This window comes from Poecilia mexicana, unplaced genomic scaffold, assembly GCF_051168715.1.
Source record: "Poecilia mexicana isolate PSO_F unplaced genomic scaffold, ASM5116871v1 scaffold_14, whole genome shotgun sequence".
Taxonomy (NCBI): Eukaryota; Metazoa; Chordata; class Actinopteri; order Cyprinodontiformes; family Poeciliidae; genus Poecilia; species Poecilia mexicana.
In genome coordinates, this window is record NW_028263383.1 from 27,818,669 (window position 1) to 27,844,401 (window position 25,733).

At 37.5% G+C, this 25,733-nt stretch overlaps 1 protein-coding gene across 2 annotated transcripts in view; it reads left to right on the top strand.

The window, feature by feature from the left end:
* mcama (melanoma cell adhesion molecule a) overlaps positions 1-25,733 on the top strand; it is a 63,337-nt gene that overhangs the window by 23,535 nt on the left and 14,069 nt on the right. For both annotated transcript variants that reach the window (XM_014983213.2, XM_014983214.2), the window contains exons 2-6: positions 19,173-19,306; positions 20,364-20,592; positions 20,706-20,776; positions 23,822-23,909; positions 25,206-25,385. In XM_014983213.2, coding sequence (XP_014838699.1) covers positions 19,173-19,306; positions 20,364-20,592; positions 20,706-20,776; positions 23,822-23,909; positions 25,206-25,385 — 702 coding nt within the window. The remainder of the gene's footprint in view (positions 1-19,172; positions 19,307-20,363; positions 20,593-20,705; positions 20,777-23,821; positions 23,910-25,205; positions 25,386-25,733) is intronic.

Below are 25,733 nucleotides of genomic sequence, written 5' to 3' on the forward strand. Positions count from 1 at the left end.
CTTAATAAATAATGGCTGCTTGATTGTCTTACACTCATCAGCTGATTGTTGCAGTTTTATATTGACACTATAAATCGTAAGTAATTACAAACATGACGCCAAACAAGTAAGACTGTTGTTGGAAACTGTTTCTGGAGATATGAAAGCAGTATGAACAAGCAGCTCCCTGACATAATGGGATTCTGCAAAGCCCCCTGCAGGGCAGGAGGAGTCATGACGCCATGGGCTTCCTTCACCTCCAGCCAGTTTGGCATCTGCTGCCCAGCAGAGACCAGGAACACGGATATTGACAAGCTTTACAAACACACTACTGCTTTTTAAATAGAACATAACAAATGTCAAAAATAACTCTGGATGCTTAAGGCACGCTTCACACATTAGTAAGAAACTGTCCTCTTAGTAAGATCAATAAAAATAAGTTTTTTAATGCCACACCTTCTGTTATGGCTTAAATGTAATAAATTCATGGTTTAAAAATAATAATTTGGTTTTAAATATGTAAGCCACAGATGCAGCTATGATGACAAATAGGTAAAAAGATTAAATGGAACCATAACTAATATCTTCAACTAAAGTAAGAATGTGATAAGAGCTATAGATAATCTCACAACTAGTGCATTTTCTATCGCAATGATTTTCCATTCTTACAAAAATTAATTTTGAAATACTAAGTGCTATTTTCCAGATTTGTTTCCACATTTTTTAATAAATAAATGTATTTATATATATAATCTATTCCACATTTTTACAAATTGATATATATATATATATATATATATATATATATATATATATATATATATATATATATATATATATATATTATGAAATGTTTTTAAAAAGTCATGACAGAAATGTACAATAGAAATTCACATTTTTAATACCTTTTAAAAATTCATGATGGTGCTAATAGAGGTCTTAAAAAGTCTTAAATTTGATTTTAGCATCATGTGTCCAAGAATCTTACTGATGTGCTTTGTTGTTTTAGAATTTGCCTTTTTTTCAGTTTTGTTTTTTTAGTTTCAGCCATAATCTGCTAAAAGTCTTTCTCTGTCATAACTTTGTTCACAGGTTTTTACCTGGTCAAGTTCTCAGTTTATCTCTGAAATTAAGTTTTTATTCTTTATTTTATTAAGTTTGAAGTTTATTCCTCCTTGATTTATTTCCACACTTAACATTTTTAAAGACAGAAGGTGAAAAAAATAAGAACTGCCAAGAGGAGTCGTGGTATTAGTGAATATTTTGACTTTTAGAAGCTTTTTCCCCTCAGGCTACAAAAAAAGTCACTGCATAACACATTTCCCACAATGCCTTGCTCGCTGGTCTTTCAGAGTCTACATCCTAGTTTTAATATGGTGGGATTCCTCAGAAATGTCTGAAGTCCCCCGGCCAATGTGGCGCTGAAAACTTTTTATAACCGTTTCCACAAGTTCCCTTGCATTCAGGCGGAGGAAGTCACGCTGTTAAGAAGTGCTGACGGGGTTACGGCGGCTGAAGCAGCCTCATCTCCGCAAACTCAAAGAGTGACGAAAAATGAGCTGACACTTGAATCAACTTTAATGGACTTCATAACTTCTTAAGCATCGTGAAGTAAACTTATTTTTCCCCTTTTTTTAAGCTCTGACTCAGCCTTTTCTCACTTATCTAGCCTGCATGTTCTGTTGTTCAGCCTCTGGGGCTTTCATGTGCTGTCTGTGCTCCCAATCTGCCTCTAGCTTTTGCCTCAGGCATTTGATCCCTCTCATCTGAGGATGGGATCTGTCCTTTACATGCTAAGCACATTATTTTTGCTTTACTCACTTGAAAAGCTATATAATAAATAGTTAGAGATATTTATTACTGTTGCAGTGTTCTAAATAATGCAGGTAAAACTTTAAATATTTAGGTTTATGTTTTGGAAAAAGATGTAAAAAAGGTGGCTTAGAGATGCAGCTCAGCAGGACATCAAGCTTCATTTGGCTATAAGTTAACTTGCTAAACTTCACAGACACAAAGATTCAACTCAAACTTAAAGGATACCACATCAGGACTCTTATAGACACGTTGCAGCATGACGTCAAGTGAGCAAGATCCTGGCCTGAGCTCCCTGCTAGAGGGCAAAAAACTGCCTTCGATGATGACCACCATTGGTTTTAGCTGGCAAGTTATCAACATAACACACTAAATCTTAAATCTATATATAAAGGAAAAAGGGATGCAGTGTTTGCTACTAATTGTCAATGCTACAACAACTAGATAACAAGGTCAGGAAAAAGTTTTAATTTATAGCGGAGACAGAAATAGGTCAGTTACGCTAGCTTGACTTTGACAACCTTTGCATGTAGATGTGCTGCAGAATTTGGTGTGTTTTGATTCAGTTACAAGAAAAGTGGGACCCAAACCAACTCTGACAGAAGATCAGTTTGTTTAAATGAGCTAATAAGCTACTGCTGTGTTCAGACGATCCCTTATTAATAATTGCAAGATAAACATCAAGCCTGAAAACAAAACTGTAACAGTGTTGAATCCTGATACAATAGTGGAGCTGTTGTCAGTCAGTTGTTATGGTAATGGGTTTGTGTGCAACGTAGACGACACAGAGAGCAAGGAAAAAGAAGAATATAAGTGGTTTTGAGTTATTCTTCAGTGGTTTCTTCCCCCTTTGCTGTTTCCCCACTGCACTAAATGAATAATAGCTCCATCTCCAGGTTTCATTTTGCTAACAGATCTGTTCTACTGCGGCAGCACAGCTATGGATGGAAAGTTAAAGATAGCATGTGTGAAGTTTCCTAATTTCCTAGTATAAGCAATATCATGGAGCGTGTCTATAGAGCAATAAAGTATGGAATTTGATTAATGTATTTTTCAGGTTTTAGATATAGAAAATAGTTTTTATTTCCTGTCACCTTGTTCACATAATGAATTTGTTAAGATAAGTTGTTTGCACTTGTTGCTTTTTATGTTTTTTTATATGCAGATATGTTATGCATGTTTTTTCTTCATCCACAACATTGGACATTGCAGTTATTCATCCATCTGTCTGTCCATCCATTTTGCTGGTTCATATTTAAAGGGATTTTTGACTGGTACACAGAAACAAGAGCACATTACTCCATTGTTTGCCTTATTACACTGAAAAAAGGGAAAGAGGTTTGTCAAACTTACTTTATTTAAGTTTGTGTAGCATGACAACTTAACAAACTTCATAAATTTACTTAGATAAACCTAATTTAATTACTTGTGACCAGTTAATGCACATATTTAAGGTGGGTCACCTGTTCTCTTTTTTCAGTGCACATAAGATCCAATGAAAGCTGATGGTTTTTTGTAACAGTTCTTTGGTCAGCAGAACACTGAATTGTTTTACAAAGTGTTTAAAAGCATTTCCCTATAGATGATTTAAATAACTTAAAGATTAAAACAAGTAATTTTATGTTTTTCACATTGCATAAAAGAAAATGTTTTAAACAACTCAAAGTTTCTTCAGTTAATTGTTTAAACCTTACTTAAATAACAGTTTTATTCCTTGGCTTTTAATCCGGTGTGATATTTACATTAATTGTTTGCATTTACTGACTTAATTTTGTTTCTGTTCTACTTTTTGTTGGTCAACTTTGTGTTACAGCAGGACATAAATAAAAATGGAATGACATTTATACATGGTGAACAAATTGACTGAATAATTGAAAAAAATAACTTTGAAATTTGAAAAATGAAATAAAGAGGTATTTGTGCATGTCTTCCCATGCTTGCCTGTGAAGAACACCTCACCCTGTGGGAGTGGAGATGTTCTCCAGACAGACTTCCTAAAAAAGTATCCAATCAAATTACTTCAATTCAGTTAGCACAAAACACAATGAGCGTTTCATTAGGGTAAAAAAGAACAGCTTTGATTTGATTAGATGTGTCTGACAGGAACCTGGGGAGCAAACATCAAAGATCTGTTTACTGGTTTTCAAAGAATCACAGCTAATAACACTCCATGCGTACCGCGCGGCGTCTCACCGCTAAGCTGTTGTGTCAGGGTGGTTAGCAGTCGCCCGGTAATTCCTCGGGTCGTCTTAGCTCACAGATCAAGGCCGCTGGTCTGTAACTTTGAACTTGACGTTTCAAAAGGGAGAGGATAAAGAGATGCTTAAATATCAAATCCTCCCCAACTCTCTCGCCCTTCATATTGGATGCTGTTAAAAGATCAACCGCTGAATCAAAGAGGAGTGTTCAGGGGGAAGGATTTCCCCTGTCTGTTTGTCAGTGGAAGTTAATTTATGTATGTTTCAGCTAAGAAATGGGTTATCCAACTTTCTTTTTTTGTTTTCCCATGATAATCAGTAGATGTTTACTGATAAAACCAGTGTTGTATCCTCAAGCTCCCCACTTAAGAAACCATGTGCACCAAGTTAAAGGATTTTTTTCTCTCATACTCTTTAGCTTTTCCTATTTAACTGTTTTATTCAAAAGGGATTCAGCTAAATGTAAATGGTTTTATATTTGTATTTATTTTGCATTTATAAGCACTAATGTAAGATATCAGAGCAAAAGAGCTTAATCTCAGGCAGGACTGTTTAACTAATAGTCCTGCCTGACTAGTATTGCTTTTTTTGGAAGGACCTCATTACAACTTTATTTATTTGTCTTACTTTGTTTCATGTAACAACCAATCACAGTCTAAATCATAACTTTATGATTTATTTTATTAAGACTGAAGAAATAAATCATACCATATTCTACGTTCTAAGTAATTTGTAAAATAAGATAAGTAGATATGACTTCAAGGCTGCACAGTGGTGCAGTTGGTAGCACTGTTGCCTTGCAGCAAGAAGGTCCTGGGTTCAAATCTCTTCCTGTATGGAGTTTGCATGTTCTCCCTGTGCACACATGGGTTCTCTCTGGGTACTCTGATTTCCTCATACAATCCAAAAACATTAATGTCAGATTGATTTATCTCCCTGAATTCTCCTTGGACTGTGTGTATGGTTGTCTGTCTCTGTGCTGCCCTGCAATGGACTGGGGACCTGTCCAGGGTGTCCCCAGCCTCTTGCTCTCTGACTGCCAGGACCCCTGGTGACCCCACTAGGGATAAGCATGTAGGATAATGAATGGCTATGATTTCTTTTCATATGTGGATTCACACTGCACCAGAGTTTACTTCAAACAAACCTATAGGCCGAAGTTTCACTTCGCTTTTTTTGCTCTACATCAGAGATAGATTACGCATTCACACCTCCCCTAACAAACCAGATTTTCTAGACAAAAGAACTGGACTTTGATTCAAGTGAACTAAACAGAGCTGGTGAGAATGCACTCTTTTTGACACTCACTGGAAATTAGTTAAAATGCAGATTTCTTATAAAGGAAACAGTCCTTCATTCTTAAGAAATTCTGCTACTTATGTGTTTAACTTTCATCTATTTGAGACTGAAAATGGAAAATTTATGGTCGAAAGACGTCTGATTGGTGCATTGTGTTGTAGTACCAATGGTTACCTGGACAGTAATCTTTGAGTGGAAAGTTTCCTTTGTTGAGCTGGGTGTTGAGAACTGAAAAAAAGAGAAATATTTTTGCCTTTGGGCATCCGCCAGAGGAGGTTTAGAGGAAGTGCAAGATTTTTTTTTTTTTATAGCTGCACAGGTGTGTGTGAAAAGGAACATCAACAGAAATTTCCTTGTGTGTGGTCTTGTGATAACGTTTCACTAAATCCGTCTTCTCTTCTCCCCCCCCCTCCCCACATCCCTGCACTCACACACATACCCACACTACCCACCCATGTTTGCCCTCTCTTCCTACAAATCACCCTGACAAATGGACTTCCCACAGGTGTTGCTAACTCCCCCTTCCCAACTGCCCCCATGCTCGGCTGCATGGGAACGGGGGCAGCTTTAGTATTATCCACAGCTGCTTGTGTCAACGTGAACCACACCTCCCCTGGCCCTGCGGGACATAGTGCCACTCGACGACTGGGAATCCAGTCATAACGACGACCCAGGCTCAAGGTTTTGGCATGCTGTGGCCCACTGAGTCAAACAAGTGGAGAATATTGTCTGCTGAGCCCTGAGAACTGGAGTCTCCCAGTCTGGAGATCAAGATAAAGTCTGGCCCAAACCGCTCACCGCTCCCATATCAAACAATGCAACTGGTTATGAGTTCTGAACACAGATGTATCTTTGTTAGATGTTGAGTTGCCTGGTGTAGGAGTCTCAGTGAAGCTGAAAGAGTTGGTGGTTATCAGTTCCTGACAGTAGTTTCATGTAATAATCAAGACAAGCCTGTTGTGAAAATAGAGTTTTAGCTCCGAGGAAGGTTAATGTCTAGCATTTGACTTTTACTGATTGCTTACATGTATACGCGTTCCAGGCTGTTGTGAAGCAGAGAAAGTAAAGTGGAAGGAAAATGAACGATTTTCAACATTTTCCTCAGATAAAAGGTTGAAAGGTGTTGTTGTTGTCCACCTGTGTTTGGCTCCCTGGACATTTTGCTGCAGTTACAGATGAGAGTCTTTTGAGGTATGTTTCTACCAGCTTTGTACGTTGTTTTTTTATTACTTTGTAAAATAGCTCATGCTCACTTAGTCAGATTGGATGTTATGTTGTTCTTCTGGTGGGTGAACCTTCACCCCAGTTTCTGACAGAGAGCTGAAACAATGACCCCAACTACACATGTTTCAACCTTTATTTATAAGATATTGTAACATATTAAAAACTTTTGCTAACTGAATCTGTGTATTTCCCACCAAAATACAGTTTATACCATTTTCCATTTAGCAGAGAGCTAACATATCAAAGTAATTGTCATTTTCATTTAGTCACAATATACTAGACTTTTTTTTTTTTTACATACAATCTGGAACCCTTAAACATAAACCTAACGTTACAATAAATCTTACTATTGCTTATGGTTACATAAGCAATAACATAAAATATGGCAGAACCAACAGAAATTACAATAGACAATAGGACAATTAGCTTGTTAGCGACGACATGCTAACATAGTTATCTTAGTCTCAATACAAAGTCTACATAACACTGGTTAATGCAGTCACAAAAATGTATATAACAAAACCTTTATGGAAATAAAAATGTGCTTGGTGGACATTACATCGCTGTAATTATACAAAAATGCTTCGGGTCTTCATGTTATCTGTGAGGACCACTTTAGCAGGTCAAAAGATAGCTACCCAACAGACTCACAAGCAGCACTGCCACACTGTGGTGTAACTTGATATTACACCTCAATTTAACAGAACCTTAATAGAACTACGGTTTTTCATACTAAGGTTAAATAACTCACATTTGGGGTTGGTTTATTGCATTTTTTAAAACTATAAGTTAGTTTCTGCTTCACCTCTCTGTATTATTTTGTGTTGGTGTATCATGTTGGTTCTCTAGTTTTGCACAGCTTTGTAAATCCCCTCATGCTGCCTGCTGGTATCGACTGGCAGCTAAAACCCACATGTGCTTTGTTTGCTGCCCTTTCTTCACAAGTTTCCCTCCCCCACTCCTCCACTGTCTGCTGTGAACTCTTCCTAATCTGCAAGTGGTTGTACTTTGCTCTTTCACAGAACATTTATGAAATCATTCAGTCGGTTTACAGAATAACCAGAGGTAACATCACCTTCTGAAATTTTTGGTTGTTTTGTAAAATATCTTTTTTTGTATCTTATTGACTCTGGATTCTGTTGGATTCCACTGTGGCCCAGCAGCTACAGAGCTGTCATCTTATCTGTCTTTTATCTTTTGACCAACGATATCACTTTTAAACCAACCAAACATTGCCTTTGATTTATAAGGGAACCAAGCAGATCTTTGCCAATTACAAACTCAAAGAGAAAAGTCTTAAAAGGGAACAAGGAGGTTACCTAATTATTTGTAGACAGCTGTGTTTTTGCTCCATGGTGGAACAGTGGTTAGCACTTCTGTACCACTGAAAGGAGTTCCCAGTTTCAAACCTCAGATACGGTGCATTCACACAATCTGTCAAACTTTAGTTTGTTTGCCTAGAAAGTCTGGTTTGTTTGGAGACTGCTCCAAAGCAGGAAGTGGACTATAGCGCAGAGCATTCTGGGTAAATACAACCAAAACAAATGTGCCAGTGTAGTTCTAGTGGGAGAAATGGCATGTGGTCTTTCACCAAAACAAAAGAGCAATCCTACAACCGCTAAAATCTTACATGTTATATTTTTGTTTACATTTGGTAAAGAGGGAAGTGGTGTTCAGTGTGTTCTTCAGAACTTTTCATGCCATTTCCTTCAGTGGTTCTTGGTGCAGTGCCCCTACAGACGAGGAAGAGAACAGGTTTCTTATAGGGTTTGGTTGGTTTGACAGTTCCCAACCCCACTAAGGGACAAGGGTGTAAAGAAAATGGATGGATGGTTTGATAGTGCAGTGTGAAAAAAAAACAAAAAAACACAGCAACTAGAAATGGAACAAATGTGGTTTTGGTCCCCAGTTGAACCGAGTTTTTCTGTTTCTTACACTGTGTTTGAAATAGTCTGCCATTTTTGTTGAATTGTTCATCTTAGTTATGACCAGTCCAAGTATAAAAGTCACCACATTCACTGGAAAAAATGTGAATACTCCTGTAAGGTTAGCATTACCAGGTGACAGCTAGCCAGTTGTTTTGTTGATTTTACCAATGATTTGTTCTCTGGATAAAAAATTATTAGGCCATTTTAATACTTTGAGATCATGTTCTTGTTACACCCCAGCATCACCGATCAAGGATTGTGTCACACTGGATCTATGAGCAAATGTGAACAGTAAACGCTCTACTTTAACCCATTTTTGAACAAACATCCATACATGTTTGCTTGAAGTACGAGTGTATCCGTTTGGATCATAGCTTAATGGTGTGCTTGTGATTCCTAGTACTACATTTGATGTGTTCAAATGTCTTAGTTAACTTCAGCATTCTCAAATTTTACATAATACAATTGGTATTTCTGACCTACAGCAGATAATAGTCAAAATACAATACCTGGCCACCAGAAGCCACCAGTTTCAGCTTCTCTCACACCGGAAAAAAACTGACTGGTAACCTCTGACCTCTGACTTTCCTCTTCAGTGGGAACCAGTACAGCCACCATTCATTAGCAGGTCAAACGACTGCAGCGGTCACAGATGTTTATCTGATACGGCTCTGGTTAGCAGTATAAATGACACGCTTGTGGACATGCTAATTTCTGTCTCTTTTGAACTGAAGGAATGCCAATGCAGCCACAGCCTCTGCAAGCTGGATCAAGAGATTTAAAGGTCCCTTTTTATCACTGACCATCAATGTTTCTGTTGTTTACTGTTTACACTTGTGTTTATTTACATGTTGAAGGAGAGTGGGGTTTAAGTTACCATTGGTATGTGACATTGTCTTCAGTGCCTTTGATGGACTGGGAACTTGTCCAAGGTGTATCATGGCACTTTTCCATTCACCTCTAGTGGGAACAGAAATGAACTGTTTCTTTTGTTTTGTAATAAAATAGAAAGGAAATACAATTGCATATTAGGCATAATGAGTTTTCAGTAGTAGTAGTACTACTACAGCAGACTGAATAGATGACACTAGAAAAATAATTGCAGATTGGTGTAACTTGAGGTACACCAATCAGACTTTTGTGATCTGATTTAATAAAACGTTGACAAACACCACTTTTAGGTAGCTAATTTTTAGAGCTGAAGAATGCTTTAAGGCACTGAAATGAAAATAAAGAAATAATAAAAGTGGGCAAATAGTAAATAATGAGAAACTAACACTCATAAAATTGTAAATGTATATATATGTAATAATTGAATTCAATTAAAAAATACTTTATTGATTCCAAAGAGAAATTAAATGCTGTTGCAACTCATATTAATTCAAAATTCTTCAAAGAGTTATTGTAGATGGTGATGGTTGTGGGCATGAAGGTTTTACTGTAGCAGTCTGCATTACAGCAAATTTGAAGAAGCCTCTGACTGAAGAGACTCTGTTTTTCTAATATTCATGAATGGGGATGGGTGGGTCTTTGTTTTTATTGGACACATTAGCAGATAGCTTTTAGAAACAGTGAGTGATAGACTGTGCTGCAGTGAACAGCGTGAACGGATCAAGCTCTGTGTGATGCAGATTGGTGTGTTCTGTACAAATGAACTATGTAATCCAGTGAACATATCTTGTGAATGAATGTACTAATACTAGATATTCAGCACACTCAAATGAACTATGTGCTACAGGATGAGGTCCACCGGAGTCCCAAAGTCTTAGAAATGCTGTTATGATGACTTCCTGAAAGCAGAGTGTCAGAAAAAGGAGGAACTGCTTAAAGAGACAGAGGCCTAATTTCTTTCATATATGCAGCATATTTTTGACAACTGGAGGTAACAGAGTTACTTTTGGACTATAAAATGACTGCATATGTGTGGAAAACATAAAACTGTCACATAGTCTAAGTGATTTCTTTAGTCTATTGATCTGTCAGTAATAAGGCCTGAAAAATCTGGTAAATCAGTGATAACTTTGATTTTAATGTCTTTATGTGACCCATTTTTGTGTCACTTTCCTCATTGTTGGAATCTCAGTTGTTCAGCTGTGAGTTTCTGGTAGAAGGATGCAGATTTTTCTGGTGTCTCTGTGGAAAACCAGCCTGGTTATTCAGCAGGTTCAAAGATTTTCAGCGGGAATGAGAGAGTTCTGTCCAAACAGTATTGTTTTTCTCTCTGTGTGTGTGTGTGTGTGTGTGCGTGTGTGTGCGTGTGTGTGTGTGTGTTGGGGGGGTTGTAGGTAGGACAGACCTGGGCACATGCAGTAAGTAGCCTTTCCTCCTCATTAACCCAGCAGTGCACCTGTGATCACTCTGATATTCTCTTTGAGAGCATTAGGGTTCCCAGCAGGGGATTTGCTGATGGGGGTGTTTGGGGTTTTGATCCTGGTGAGTTGGGTGTGGCACGCTCGCCCGACAGCTCGCCTCATGTCTGCTTGATGGGATAAAAGAAGAAGGAACGCACTAATAAGCCTTTGTTGCAGGGCAGGCCCTGCTTGAATACAAATACACGCAGAACTTTGCAAACGATTCCAAATGAAGTAATAAATAAAGTTCTTATAGACGCCTTCAGAGAAATAGACGTGCAAATTGTAATCACTATTAAAGCTAATTGTATAACTAAATGCAAAAGCCTCCCAAACTCAGCAAGAACATTGTGAAACAGATAATCCTCTGAATATATTCATTTTGTTGATTGATAATGTGGCTCTGTATGTAAATGAGCAGAATTAATCAGCCCTCCTTTGTTTTCTTTACTCTGTTGCAAGTCGTTTCTCTGCAGCATAACTGCACTGCAGGATGACCTCCAACAATTTAATTATCTGAAAGTCTCTGTGAACCGTTGATACTCATGAAGAAGAAGTTGAAACCAGGAGTTGATTTAGCTAGCTCCAGGTTTGTAGTTTTTCCAGCATGTTCAGCACAGTGATGATGACCACAGCGGCTGGAATAAGACGGCCTTTGTTGGACCGCAGCATCTAGTCGGTTTCTGTCGTCAGAGGTCTAATTGGAAAAAGGTCTTCTATTTATAGTGTTAGGTTGACGGCCAGCATCTCATACCTCTCACCTAAATGTCTTCGCTTTCACACTTTTTAATAAAGATAAAAGAGGAACCACTGCCATTTACACACTCAAAATGTCAGTTTTGTAAACTTTTTCCAAACTGGATTCCCATGGTGAAAATTAAGTTTACTCTCTGAGGGTTGATCAGTCACACAAGGCTGCAGAAAACTTTATCACTAACTTTAATGAATGTTTAGTTTGAAAACTTCCCTGCAGTTCAAAGTTCAGCCATGACAACAAGGCATCTGCTATTTCTGTGATCTGTTCCTTCAAACTGTCATTTTTTAAAACTTTTTCGATGGGTTTAGGTAGCAATTCAGAAGTTCAGGAGAATTGGCTCAGCTGTGTTATAAACAAAAAGAAAAAGCACATCAACAGATGATGCACTGTAACCAGAGTCTTAAAAACCAACTTTAATGTTGAAAATGCTGAAGGTTGGCTCTGATTTAACTCAAGATTTTTACGTTCCCAACGGTGCACACTTGTAAAAAGACCAGAAATACAGCTTAGTTTGGAAATGTAGACCATTGGCACTAACATTAGCTTTAGTATGTCAGCATTGAGATGCTATTTTAGTCCTGAATAACTTCACTGATAGGCTAACTCGTTTTAGCACAGCTTGAATACAACCATAGCACTTTCTAGATCAGATTGTTTTTGAAGAAATAATTAGTCCTCAGTTGACCAAGAGAAGCGGTTTTGTCGTCCATTGCTGTTAGTGGATGTTGCTTGTGCATCAGATTTACAGGAGTACCAGAAACCCATTTCGTCTGGAACCTTTGTATGTAAAAAAGAAATGAAATTAACTTCGCTAAAATGTTTAACATGTTAAAATCAATCTAATAATTAGACAAAATTAAAAGTCCCAACCAAAAAATTACACATAAGCACAAATAAAACTAATTGACTTGCAAACTAATTGGTTTGCAAGTCAATTAGTGTTTACATTTAAACACTAATTTTTACAATAACCAAAAAGGGGACTTGTTGTGCCTCAAGGCAAGCCTCTCTGCTTATCTCCTGCTCGCGTATTTTACTCCACCACAAGTAAAATACTTGGTGCTGGAGTCAAGATTTATTTTTTGGTTTTGTTTTATAAAAAATGCTCCCTGCGCGTAAACAAGATGAACTGCATAATTCTCCTTCTTTTATCTAAGCATACCAATCCATTTGGTGAACAAAAATCCCATTACATGTCCCTGAGCTAATGTTTCATTTTTAAAATGGAAGTCAAATAAAATTATACTGAGTGTTTTCCTCTTAAACCGAAGCATTGCTACCGGTATTCCTGAGCTACTGACCTAAATGTGTTCTTCTTCCCAGGCCAGTTTGAGTTAATGTTGCTGTAACTCGAGTAAAAGATGATGCATGCAGTTGTTAGGGTTGTTGGAGAACAAATACGTCATTTCATTAATGTTTAAATTTCCAGCACTTCCCTGTAATGCACAGCTCAATCACTCCATCACTAGCTTTCACGGAGCTTTGTTATCTTCAAGCTCCATTTAACTCTTTGGTTTCTTTTTTTTTTTTTTTTTACACTGATAGCTAAAGGAACTCCCCCATGAAGCAGTGTTTAGCCCATTGACCTTTAATTATCCATCCTGTAGCTGCAGAGCAACCTGCATGCCAGAGCCCAGCAGCTCTGCAGGGGGCCTTACTGGTGGGTCGTAGACGCAGAGGAACACGCCACACTCACTGCTGAACATCAGATACAAGCATAAATAAAACATTCGTGTTGCTCCTTTAATGAAGTCTCACCCACCGGGTGTAGTGATGAAATATTTACGCAGCTGTAGAAGAAGTTGCGAAGCAGAGGGAATGATTAGCGATTCTTTCAAAGTCAGAGATTGCAGCTTTTTTTTCAGATTTTAAAATGACGTGAAGCATCTGAGAAAAATTTCCAAATTTAAAAAAAAATATTGCTTGAGTTCAGAATGAAAATACGAAGATGCCCCAAATCCCTTAAAATTACATGACTATTTCAATTTCATTGATATCTTAATATAAAAATACTGTTTTATATAACTTAGCAAATCAACAACAATCATATTTACTTAAAATAAAAAAAATAACATCATCATTTATTCATATAAAAATATCAGGCATTATTCTCTTCTGCACTTAATAAAAAATGGACTTAAGCTAAAAAATATAGGACATAGACTCAATAGTCTTTAAATAAAGGTTCCCATTGTGCAGAATTTGACCCATTTTGTTCTGCATTTTATGGGGCAAAACATGCAAAAATAAGCAGGTGAATGGGTGGGGACAGGGGGGTGATACAGACCTTAAGCTTTATCACAATATTTTGTGGAATGTTTGTTATAACAGTAAAGATTATGGTAAAAAAACAAACTATTTATTACTTATGTTTAGGTGACTGTATGGCTGTGACAGCATGGCACAGCACTCACATCGCCACAAACACACATTCTTGGAAAAACATTCCTATTTGAAACAGACAGGTTGATTTACATCACTAGACTGTAAACAGTAACTGCATTTAAGTCAATAATCCCTTAATATTGATGGAATAGTATTAGTTTCACTGGATGATTATTTATCTTATAACATGGTAAAAATGTCTTGGTATAAGTGAAATAATCTGCCAATATTATCAATATTAAAGAATTACTTGCTTAAAGCAATCTCCTAGATAGTTTTTCTTACTTAAAGTGTACTAAGATGTTTGAACAAGAAACTAGACAAAATCCTTAGTAAGATTTTGTTTTTTTGCAGTGTACTACTGCAGTTCTGTTTGCAGACTCCAAGTTTTGTCCATCAAAGTATCCCAGCCTTGTTCTCTCTGTGGGCGTCTTGAGCTGAGAGTTTTCACCTCCTCATTGACCTTGGAGGACCGATAAAGGCTCTGACCTGGATCCCTGATATGCTCGGCTGCATTGAAAAAAAAAGAGGCCTCAGATACATAAAGAGGTGTCTTTGAGGAGATTTGCAGTACTTCCTTATCTCTCTGTGTGTGTGAAAGAAAAGAGCTCCAGCCCCCTCACTGTCAGACACATCAGGAACAGGCTGCAAGGAGATTTGTGCCAGATGCTGCTTCTGAAAGCACATCAGGTGGACAAGGAGCTCTCATCCCCATAGTGTGTGTTTTCTGTGTGGTGGCATGTATGTGTGGCCTTTGATGTCAGCCAGTAGTGGGAGTCCCCCAGGTGTTCGGCAGCACATCAGGGCAGCATATTGAGAAACACTCCTGCATGTTATCCACTCTTACATGTCGGCTTTTTACACCCTCCTCTCTCTGAGGGACTCTTAGTGTCGGTGTAAAACTTTCTGATTGGGTCTGCAGGAACTAGAAGTTTTTAAATTCTGATCTGTTCACATATTTCCTCTTGTAGGCCTTTAAATGCTGATTTTCTCTCAAAATACATGCAAAGAAATTTTTACTTTAAAGAAACTTGCAAAAGTATTCATAGCTCCTAAACCTTTAGTAATTTTTTGCACCGATTGCATTTTTATGGCCGATCACTGATCTTTGAAAGGCCTGACTTTCGATTTTTAGCGGGATTTTTAAAAAATTTTTTTTTTTTTTTTTTGGTGAGGTGACTATTATTTACCATACATGTGCAGACAGGACCTTTTGGGCTGGTCAGTCTGTCAGCCCTCTCTCACGGCAGAGAAAGGGGGCAATGGCTGATTTTTAGACCTTTGTAGAGGAACACAAGATCGGTTTCACACTTGTTTCCAAATATTAAAAACGTTTTTCAGGTTCTTATTGTTGTAAAATGTATAAAATTCATATTCTACTTACATAAAATACAATTAAAATACATAAAAGTCTCAGATTGCAACATGACAAAATGTGGAAAGGTTAAAAGGCAATGAATAAATGTAAGGTATTTTATAAAATCATGTTTTCCCTTTATTTAAAACCGTTTGTTCTGTGACTTTGTAACACAGTCCACACCTTTTTAATTTCTTCTCAAATCTCCAACAATTACCCTGATCCGTACAGTGAAAATGAGGGATTTAACAGCATTTCCAAGATGACATTTTTATATTCTTAGAAGGATTCAGTCTAATTTCATGCCTCATGGAGCTTGTGAGAGATTAGTGTGAGTAAATGAGGCCGGTTTGTTGTGTCAGAGGTGATTTGGACTCTTATCAGAGGCTGAGCTGCAGATCTGCTGCAGACCTAAGCTGACAGCCTTAATGGAATGGGAAAATCCAGTAATAGTGACCACTTTAGTTAGCATCTCAGGGTATTGTCTGCCTGTTTGGTGCATAATGAGTAACTGTATGCAAAGGCTGTCCTGGAAGTGCCCCCCTCATTTGGTTCTTTATTGTCAGATTAGTGGTGTGAGGGCATTGTGTGAGTCTGTCTCTTAAATGGAACAACTGAAAGGTTATTATCTGCCTTTATTCTGCTTTCTTTGTGAAGGCCTTGAAGTGTCAGAATTGATTGCAGAGATGAAAATTGTCCCAGTGTTTGTCTGGGTCAAGATGCAAATGGTTTCTTTTGCTCTAGAAAGTTAGGTGTTGTAAATAAGGTGCTGAAGTTCTGTGAAGGTCATTAATAAAAATGTTAAAAATTCTTTATTGAAGAATCAATTTGCAACACAGTATTCATGGATTTTTCTGTGGAACGTGAATCCAAATTATCTACTGAAAATGTGCCTTTTCACGGATTTTCCAAGCACTTATCTAGTTTGTTTATATTTAAAAAGTTAGCTATCGAACTAAACCAAAAGTTAGCTGCGCTGTTAGCGCATTAGCAGCTGTGTGCTCACCACTGTCTAACATATTCTATTTAAAAAACAGTTTGGGAAGCTGAAATACTTAGCAGCAATGCTACTTGACACACTGTTGGCTGGCATTTGCAAAGCAGCAAATCCAGGAGGGTATTTATTTTTAGTGGTGCCAGTGTAAATGTCACCAGGATTGGTATGGAGCGTAAACCTCTTGTGTTTACGCTCAATTTCACAGCAGTTTGATCAGCTAACAAATAGATTTGTAAACAGAAAAACAAATTGTAATCTCAATATGTTTTACTTTTACAAACCCACAATTGAGTTCTAGTTAGGTCTAGTCCCCCCTCCTCCCTTTATTTCATTATTTACTGTTTTTATGTGTTTTCTCAGTTTCAGCCTTTGTTATTTTGTTAGTTTTTGTTAACTATAATAGTTTCAGGTTCTGTCATCAAATACAGAAAATAAAATGGAGTCCTGTTCTTTATCCCTGAATGAATTATCTCTGTATCACGCAGACACAGACAGCAGACAGACTCAAATGTATTCACCAGCACCCCGACAGGCAGCAGTTTTGGTTGTCAGGGTCTGCAGATCATGGGTCATGTGTGTTGGTGCTGCATTAAGTCACAACAGGAACAGATAAGAGCGGCCCCAGGTTGGCTTTGGGAGCCAAATCCGCAGCAGCCCCCCAGTGCTAATCGGATTAGCTGAAAAGTTAGCAGTATGGCCCCAAGGAGACACAACGTTTTTTACACTGACTTCTGCGACATTGTGTCTTCCTCAGCCTCCATAATCTCCTTCTTGTCTCAAAGCCCTTTCAGATCATCTGTATCGCAGTCGACAACAACAAACTGGAGGCGAGGTGAACTGGTTTTAACCTCTGCTGGGTGGGGGGTGGAGGTCTTTTCCACCCAGGTGGGGGAACAATGGCGTGCCAGTTTCCTTAAAGAAATGGTTGGGTGAGCACCGCCAGAGGCAGGCGGGACAGAAATGAAAAAAAATGAGTTGAGAAATTATTGGTGGTGACGAAAAAGAGGAGGAGAGGGAGGAAAAGGGTTGGGGGTGGTGGAGGCTGAATGGAGGCAGCAGGGTGGCAACTGAACTCCTAAAGCGCCTTCATGCATGGTCTGCTTCAGCCAACGCTGGAAACATGTAGCAGCACCCTGAACTTTAGATCCGCCTGACTGTTCCTACTTTACCATTTAAAGATGTTTGTTAAAAACAAAACATTACAGTTCCTGCTCCTGGGTGAAAATGAAATGTCTGCTTTTGATTTTCACAGTTGTTGTCTGTATGATGTGTTTATAATATTTGTATATTTTCATGATGTGACGTGCTTTGAGCTGCATTGTTGCTGAAATGTGCTACGCAAATAAATTTGATTGATTGATTGACCTACATTCATATGATTCATATTCATATGACATCTTAGTATGGTCATTGGAGATAAGGAAGAAAAAAGAAGTAAGAACTCTATTTTTTAAATGAATTTCCTAGAAAGAACTTGGAGATTTCTGAGTTTGAGAAGTCGAAAATGTGCTGGAAAAACATCACATTTTGACATTAATTTCAGAAATTTTCTAGCAAATACTTGGAAATTTTTTTTGTTTAAAATATTTCAAATCTTCAACTTTCCAAACTCAGACAATTTCCAAGAAAACTTCAAATATTTTTTCTGGCAAATGTTCAGCTCAAAAAAAGAATAAAGAGGCCCACATTTTGATGCCACCACCACCATGCTTGACAGATAGTTTGCCTTTTAGGTTTTTAAACTTCACCAAACATGTTTTATGTCTTTGTGGCTAAACAGTCAACCTTTTTCTCCTTGGTTGTTAAATTATGCACCTTTTGTCTCTTCCACTAAACTTTTCATTACTCTGCTTGGATGTAGCAATGAACTGCCAGCTTCTTTATCAAGGTATCAGTGTCTAATGTTGGTCTAATACATTATTAATTATTCTTATGTAGCATTCTTTTTTGTGATAAAGTGAATTTTGGGTTTTTATTTACTGTAAGCCATAATCTTCAAAATTGAGAAATAAATGTAGAAGGAATATAAAAATATATGAGTTTTACTTTAATTGAATCATAGAATCTAACTTTCTGTGATATTAACTTATTGAGATGCTCTCCCATATATTTAAGCCTATTTTTTTTATCATTTTTACTGTGTGTATTGGTGAAAATCCATAAGAAGTTCAAACTTCAGCATTTAATCCCTTTGTCTTTAAACACCATATATAGTTCAAATAAATAAATAAAAGGCCCAAATTAATGATAGTAATGTCTATGAGGACTGAGCGTGAGAACAAAGTCCCACTTGCTAATGAGTTGAGGAAATTAAGTTACACTACACTGAACATAACAAAGCACTTAGCAGCAGTGTGAGAACATGGGAGAAAAAATGGGGTATTCTTTTAAGATCCCCCAAAAGCAGATTAAAGAGAAAAAAATGACTTTCTTTTGGTGTCATCCTTTTTTTATGATTATTTGTCACTGCATGAATGGACCAATAGAACAGCTGCCAAGTTCAACATGGCTGAAAAAGCTCTTGGCACTCTGAATCAACAGCCCAGCGTCGAACTGGCCAGCCTTCCTTCAACTGCATTCCCAAAATGATGCCAAGGGAACCAATTTTTCTGGCCAAGATGTGGTTTTGTGGCTGCAGTCAGTCAGGCAGAAGGAAGATGAAAACGATGCCATGTAGAAAAGAAGCCTTTTTTTCTTCTTTCTTTGTGCCACCGTGTCTCCAGATTGGCTTGGGAGGACAGTGATCTGCCAAGCCCACTGCACTGAGAATAAAGCTAAAGGTCAAAATTAGTTAGAAAGAACACAGTTGCTGTGAAATGGAGGCTTGATTTATTGTAATTGTGGGTTTTCCACTTGATTTATGTGCATTTAAATGTGTATTTCAGTGTGGGGCAAAGTGGAACTGACTATGAATGACAACCTGGAGGTGTACCTCGGTGACCCAGCTGAGATCCCCTGCCATTACAGCTTCACTGGTGTGAACGAAGAGCCCAGCTTTGTCATAATCCAGTGGTTTGTGGTGAGTAAACTGACAGTGTCCGTCTGGAACTAGCTGTTCCAGAAACAGTCATGGTTTCTGCTTCACTTGTAACATAAAGCTTTAGATTGCTGTAATGTTCCATGGAGAATTGCGAGTTGATGCCTAGAATTTTCACATTTATCTGATTAATCACAACACAGCAGCAGTGGTGGGCAACGATAATTAAAAAGTTAGTTACTCTGACACTAAAATACTAATATAAACATTAGTTCCACTTTTTCTAAAGGGTATCACCAACACAATATTTAGCGGAAGGTAATGCTAAAGCGTTAGCTTCTATTCAAACTATATCTGCCCTTAAAAGGCTACAATCCTTGAACACCACTTAAAATTTTGACATTATGTACATGTTCTATAATTCCCTTAGATATTATATTTGTGTATATCTTGTTCTCTACTGTCTGTTTGTCCCACTATTTTGCTTGAAATGAAGATATTAGGGAAACAAAAGAGACAATTTAAGGAGAGGAAATGCTGTGTATCAGTATTCACCCTCTTTAAAATAAGAGCATGAATATAAGCTTCTAACTGCTTTAAGAGCGCTTATCAGTCGATAGCCAAAACTTTAACACAGTTCTTCAACTTAATTCAACTGAAAACCAAATAAGCTTCTTTAAGTTCACAAAGAAATCTCGAGTTTAAGTTTTAAGTTCACAAATAAACGCTTTCGAATTTATCCAGGAAAATCAACTCGAGAAGCCAGGTACGCTAATGTTAACAAAGTTAAAGTTAGTAAAAATGCTACACATAAGGTTAGCTGTGCTATTAGTGCATTAGCAGCATTCTTAGTGTAGATCGTGACTAGTTTTGATAACCTAGATTGATTGCTATGTTCGTTGACAAATTAGAAAAGTAAACTCTTCAGTGGTTCATTTCCTGCTTATCCAACTTTAAATTATATGTGACGACTTGTAATACTAGTCCCTTTTAGAAAACACTTCAAGATGAGTTTAAGGCTTCTTTCTGCCATCTCTTTGTTTTGTGAATGGAACGCCTCTGGAAGGCCCTTGACTGTTCCTACCTGGTTTCTCTTCAGAGATCTGCAGGAAATGGCTCACGGATGCGGATCTTCTACAGTGACATCAACCAGCAGATAGTCGACAACAACACAGACTACAGCGGCCGCATCGAGGTGACCTCAGACCAGAGAGGAAACACACTCCTGATCCACAACGTCCAGCTCTCTGACGAGAAGGAGTTCTTCTGCCAGGTCAACGGGCAGGAGGCTGGCAATGCCGAACGCAAGACTCACCTCAGGGTTTTTGGTAAGACAGCACACAAAAACGACAAAGTATAACCTAATAGAAGATGTAAACACCTTAAACATCTTCAGTTGCAAATGTATCTGTTATAATTTACCAAATATCTCGTTTTTCAGCTCCTCCAGAGGCTCCAGAAATTGAAGGCGTCCCTAATGGGATTTCTGTGACCAACACGATGCCATCTAAGGTGGGTCAACTCAGTCTGAAGGTCAACAAATGCAATAAAATCCTAAAAAAAATCTGGATAATTGAAACCAGGGGTGAAAGTAGGTGGGTACGGTCGGGTACTGCGTACCCCTAAAAGATTTAGCGGGGGTACGCAGTACCTGCAAGAGAGGGGAGTGGCTGTCTGCTGTAAAAAAATCAATGGGTTCACTGTGCAACCGTGAGAGCACATCAGCCGTGACTGATTAGTTTTTCAAGAACAATCTAAAACACGACTTAATCAGTTAATAAATAGCTTTTTCCCCATTTCATGTTGTTTCTGAACTGTTCGTGCTTTGCTAGAGCAGCGGTGCAATAATACTTGGATCGCGGAAGGTTTTGAGTCGATCTCGGCATTAGGTGACAAACTGAATGCCGCCAGGATGCTGAGACCAGCACATCCTCTGACTCATCAAAACGTTCGTAACTTTAGTAAAGAACAACAGCAAAAAAAATAAAACATCAACTAAACGTGTTCAAATTAATGACCCAACAACAATAATAATCTCAGTAATTATTGTTTCAACAAGGTGTTACGCAATTCTGTGCGTTTCGGTTCCATTACCAAAATAACTAGCAGAGCAGGAGTTTAAAATTAACTAATCAACCACCGCTGTGTTCAGGGGAGCGCTTATTAATAATTGCAAAATAAATATAAATCCTGAAAACCTAGTATCGTAACGGGCTGAATGTTATGTTTTTAACGTAATCTCTGCTCGGCTCGAGGAGCTCGGCTCATGGCAGTTGCCATGGCAACAGGTGTGCTTAAATGACAAAGAGACGGAGAGTAAAAAGGAAGGAGTTGTTTACCTGTTTGGGGTATTTTACCTTTGTTTTTTCAAAGGTTTTGTTGGCTCTAGTGGCCTTTATTTGAAAGTAGTTTGACAGGAAGGAGGGTAATGAGAGAGGGGGAAATGCGACCACTGCCACAAGGACCAAGGCCTCAGTATGTGGGCTGTGCGTTGCCTCTGCGCCACCACAGCACCCCATTTTCTCTTTGTTTATCTTTGCTGTGGCTCATCACAGCCACTGTAGTTTCTGAACATTCAATAAACATCAAACTTGGACTAATTATCTCGTTCGTCTGTGACTGTATGTCATTCACAACAAACACGGTAAATATGTTTCATTAAGTATTTAACAAACAAATGGCTTCTACCGCAATAGTTATGTGAAATTAAATTAATTGTCTAGTATTAAAAAAAATAGTTTGGTGCTCTCTGGCATCTTGCTTTGAGCTCATAGTTTGAGAAGGTTTCCTCTATCAAACTATTTTATTTTTTTTTTTTGCCTCTTATTTAGTGGAAATATTGATGTTGATGAGACTTAATGATAACCTTTTTCAACGTTTATAGCTAAACTGTTGAAAATGAGGCTCTAACATTCACAAATTGACTTTATATTATTATTATTATTATTATTATTATTATTATTATTAACAAAACAATAGCAATAATAACAATATTAAATTATAATAACTTGTTATTAAATTATAATAACATAAAGTTATAATATAGCTATGTTATATAACTTTATATAATATTGCTATTGTTTTTTAAAAAACTGTTATTTTAATATAAAAACACTGATTGTGTTTTTTATCATTAAAAAACACAATCAGTGTGTTTATTATATATATAAATATGTGTTTATTTTATATAAATATATATTTATATAATGATATAAATAGTAATATAAATATTATTTATATTATAAATAATATTATTATTATTTATAATATAAATAATATCATTATTTATAATATAAATAATATTATTATTCTTTATATAATAATATAAATAATAATAATAATATTTATCATATTTATTATTATCATCATAATAAATATTATTACAACAATAATATTTATTATTCAATAATAATTTAATTATAATATAATTAAATTCTATAATTAAATTAATTAATAATTAATTATTATTAATTATTCAGCTCTTGGGACATTCCACATCCCAAGAGCCGAAATGGGCTTTTTCCGTAGGGTGTCTGGGCTCTCCTTTAGAAATAGGGTGAGAAGCTCGGACATCTGGGATGGACTCAGCGTAGAGTCGCTGCTCCCTCACGTCAAGAGGAGCCAGTTGAGGTGGCTTAGGCATCTGGTCAGAATACCTCCTGGACGCCTCCCTGGTGAGGTGTTCTGGGCATGTCCCGCCGGGAGGAGACCCCAGGGAAGACCCAGGACACGCTGGAGGGACTATGTCTCTCGGCTGGCCTGGGAACGCCTTGGGATAGGAATCGTTCCCAGGACAGATCTCTCTTGATGGGCCAGCCTTCTAATGCCTCCGTCATCAGAGCAGAGGTTCAGCTTTTGGACGCCTCTTTTTCCTCCTTATCACTCCAACCATTCTCAATCTGTGCACTTTAGGAAGATTGGAGAAATCGTTCCCTTCATCACTGTTCTCGCCATCAGACCGACCTGAGTGATCTGTTTGCTGTGGCCTGATGAGCCACAGCAAACTGCCCCAGCCGGGGAAGTTTCCTCACTTCTGTGGTGATCAAATAACCTGCTCCAAACGTCAGAGTTAAAAACATGGTGGTGACTCCGATTTGTTGCATTGTCAAAATATTTTTCAAACACGGTGCTAACAATCAAAGAGCTGCTTGTATATAACCTCCTGTTTTGAGATCCAAGCATTCATAACCTCAGATGTTATTTGATCTATGTCATAGATGAGGTCATAGCTACAATGAGTCTCTGTAGCTCTGGGGGAATGTCTTGCTTCTGATCGTTGCTATGGAAACGGTCAAATCAGTTCTGCATGACTCAAACTAATACATATATATATATATATATATATATATATATATATATATATATATATATATATATATATATATATATATATATATATATATATATATATATATATATATATATATATATATATATATATATATATATATAATTTTTTTTATTTTTTTTATTTATTTATTTATTATTTGTCATAGAACCCACAAGAATTTAAAACTACTTTCACCCCTGATTGAAACTCTTTACAAACCCCTCCAGGTGGCGTCATGTGAGGTTCGAAATGGATTTCCTAAACCCAACATCACCTGGTACAAGGATAACGAGCCACTGATGCCTCAAGTAGGACGTAAGTTTTTACTGCTGTGGCTTTTTCTCCTTGTCTTAGAGTATTTATATCGAATTGTACATGATTGGTGTAAAGGTTTAACCACTGGCTTAGCAACAGGTTTGCTGAAAATTTTAAAATAAGAAATACCCACAAAATTATCCATGTATCAGTACTGCTAGCACAATTAGCCTGTTAGAAACAGTGCAGTCCTTAATGGGTAAGTACTGAAAAAGTGCTTGCCTGGTAATTACTTACATATTTCTAAAGCTTGGTTTAACTTTGCTTGCTATAGGTTAGTACCTGTAGAATCAAGAAATCCTGTAAATAGAACCTGTCTGACAACATGAAGTAGGTTAAAAACATGCGTCTTGCTAGATATGAAGCTATTGTAGCTTACAGGACCTTGTGTTGTTCTTCTCCTTATTTTCATTGTCATAGTCATTGTGAGAAAAGTATTGATAAAGGTAAAAAATGTGGAAATGTTTGATGACCTTTACAGGGTCTATAAAGAGTATTCAAGCAACCCACCCATTTTTTGGTAACAACTCAAAGCTTTTTAGTGTGTGGAAAATTAGTTTCTTCAAAAACCGCCAGATTGATAAGTCACAATCAAATTATCACTGCCCTGTTATCCAGCAACCCCATCCAAGCCCAGCACCATTTTTTATTTTTCATATATATATATATATATATATATATATATAGAGAGAGAGAGAGAGAGAGAGAGAGAGAGAGAGAGAGAACGCCCAAGAATGTAAAACTACTTTCATCCCTGATTGAAACTCTATACAAACCCCTCCAGGTGTGGGCCAAAGCCGAGCTGGTCAGCTGGTTTTACTGCTCTATGCGCTGCACAATGGCTGCTGGAAAAGACAAGTGCTCAGTTGTTGACTTACCATCCAGAAGATACTGGCTGCATTGTTGTTGGTTGTGCTGGAAGCGCCACTTCTACTTTTTAAATATGTATGGTTGTCTAATTGTGTATCTGTTTGCAGCAATGTTGCAATGTTGAGTTGGGAGTTGTGGCCAGCTGCAGCTTATTTGGATTTAAAGTGACAAGAAGCCCTAAAACAACTCATTCTGAAAGCATCTCAAAATTGACAGCACTTACCAGATAAAATCTCATTATCTCAAATTGATTGTGTGAAAATATGTAATTAACATGTTCAAGGAAGCATAATAGCATCTACACCCAGAGGATGCTGACTACTTGAATAATCAGGTTTTCTAACATTTTCAGCCACAGAAGCTCACATGAGCTGATTCAACCACTTCATTTTGACATTGTTTCTTGCTGTGTTTTCACTGTTCCAGAGGTAAATGTGATCATCCTGGTGACCCGGGAGCCCAGAGGCTTCTACTCTGTGCAGAGCACCCTGGAGTACAGGATACTGAAGGAGGACAAGGACTCCCATTTCTCCTGTGAGGTCAGCTTCTCTGTCCCGGGAGCCATCAGGACGAGGATGTCCCAAAGCATCAATGTCACTGTTCACTGTGAGTTTCATACGGTTATACTGACCTGCAGTAGAGCAGTAAGTCACTAATTAAAGTCTAATGCTGACTGTCTCACCTCGATTCTTGACTGTAATTGTCTCCAAGTTTTGTCACCATAATTGCCTGACAACACTTTAATTAGTTCAGCTTAATGCTTCCAGCCTTTGCAGTTAGATAAACAGTTTCCTTGCTGTTCTGTATTGTTTCCAGTTCTGTTGCTAATTTCAGTATTTTCACATCAAACCATACTTTTTTTTTTTATTTGGCTTGCAGTTCACTTGCTTCTCCTAGGGAGTTTATTGTTTTACATTCGGCTGTAAAAGATGCTAATGTAATTTAACTTGCACA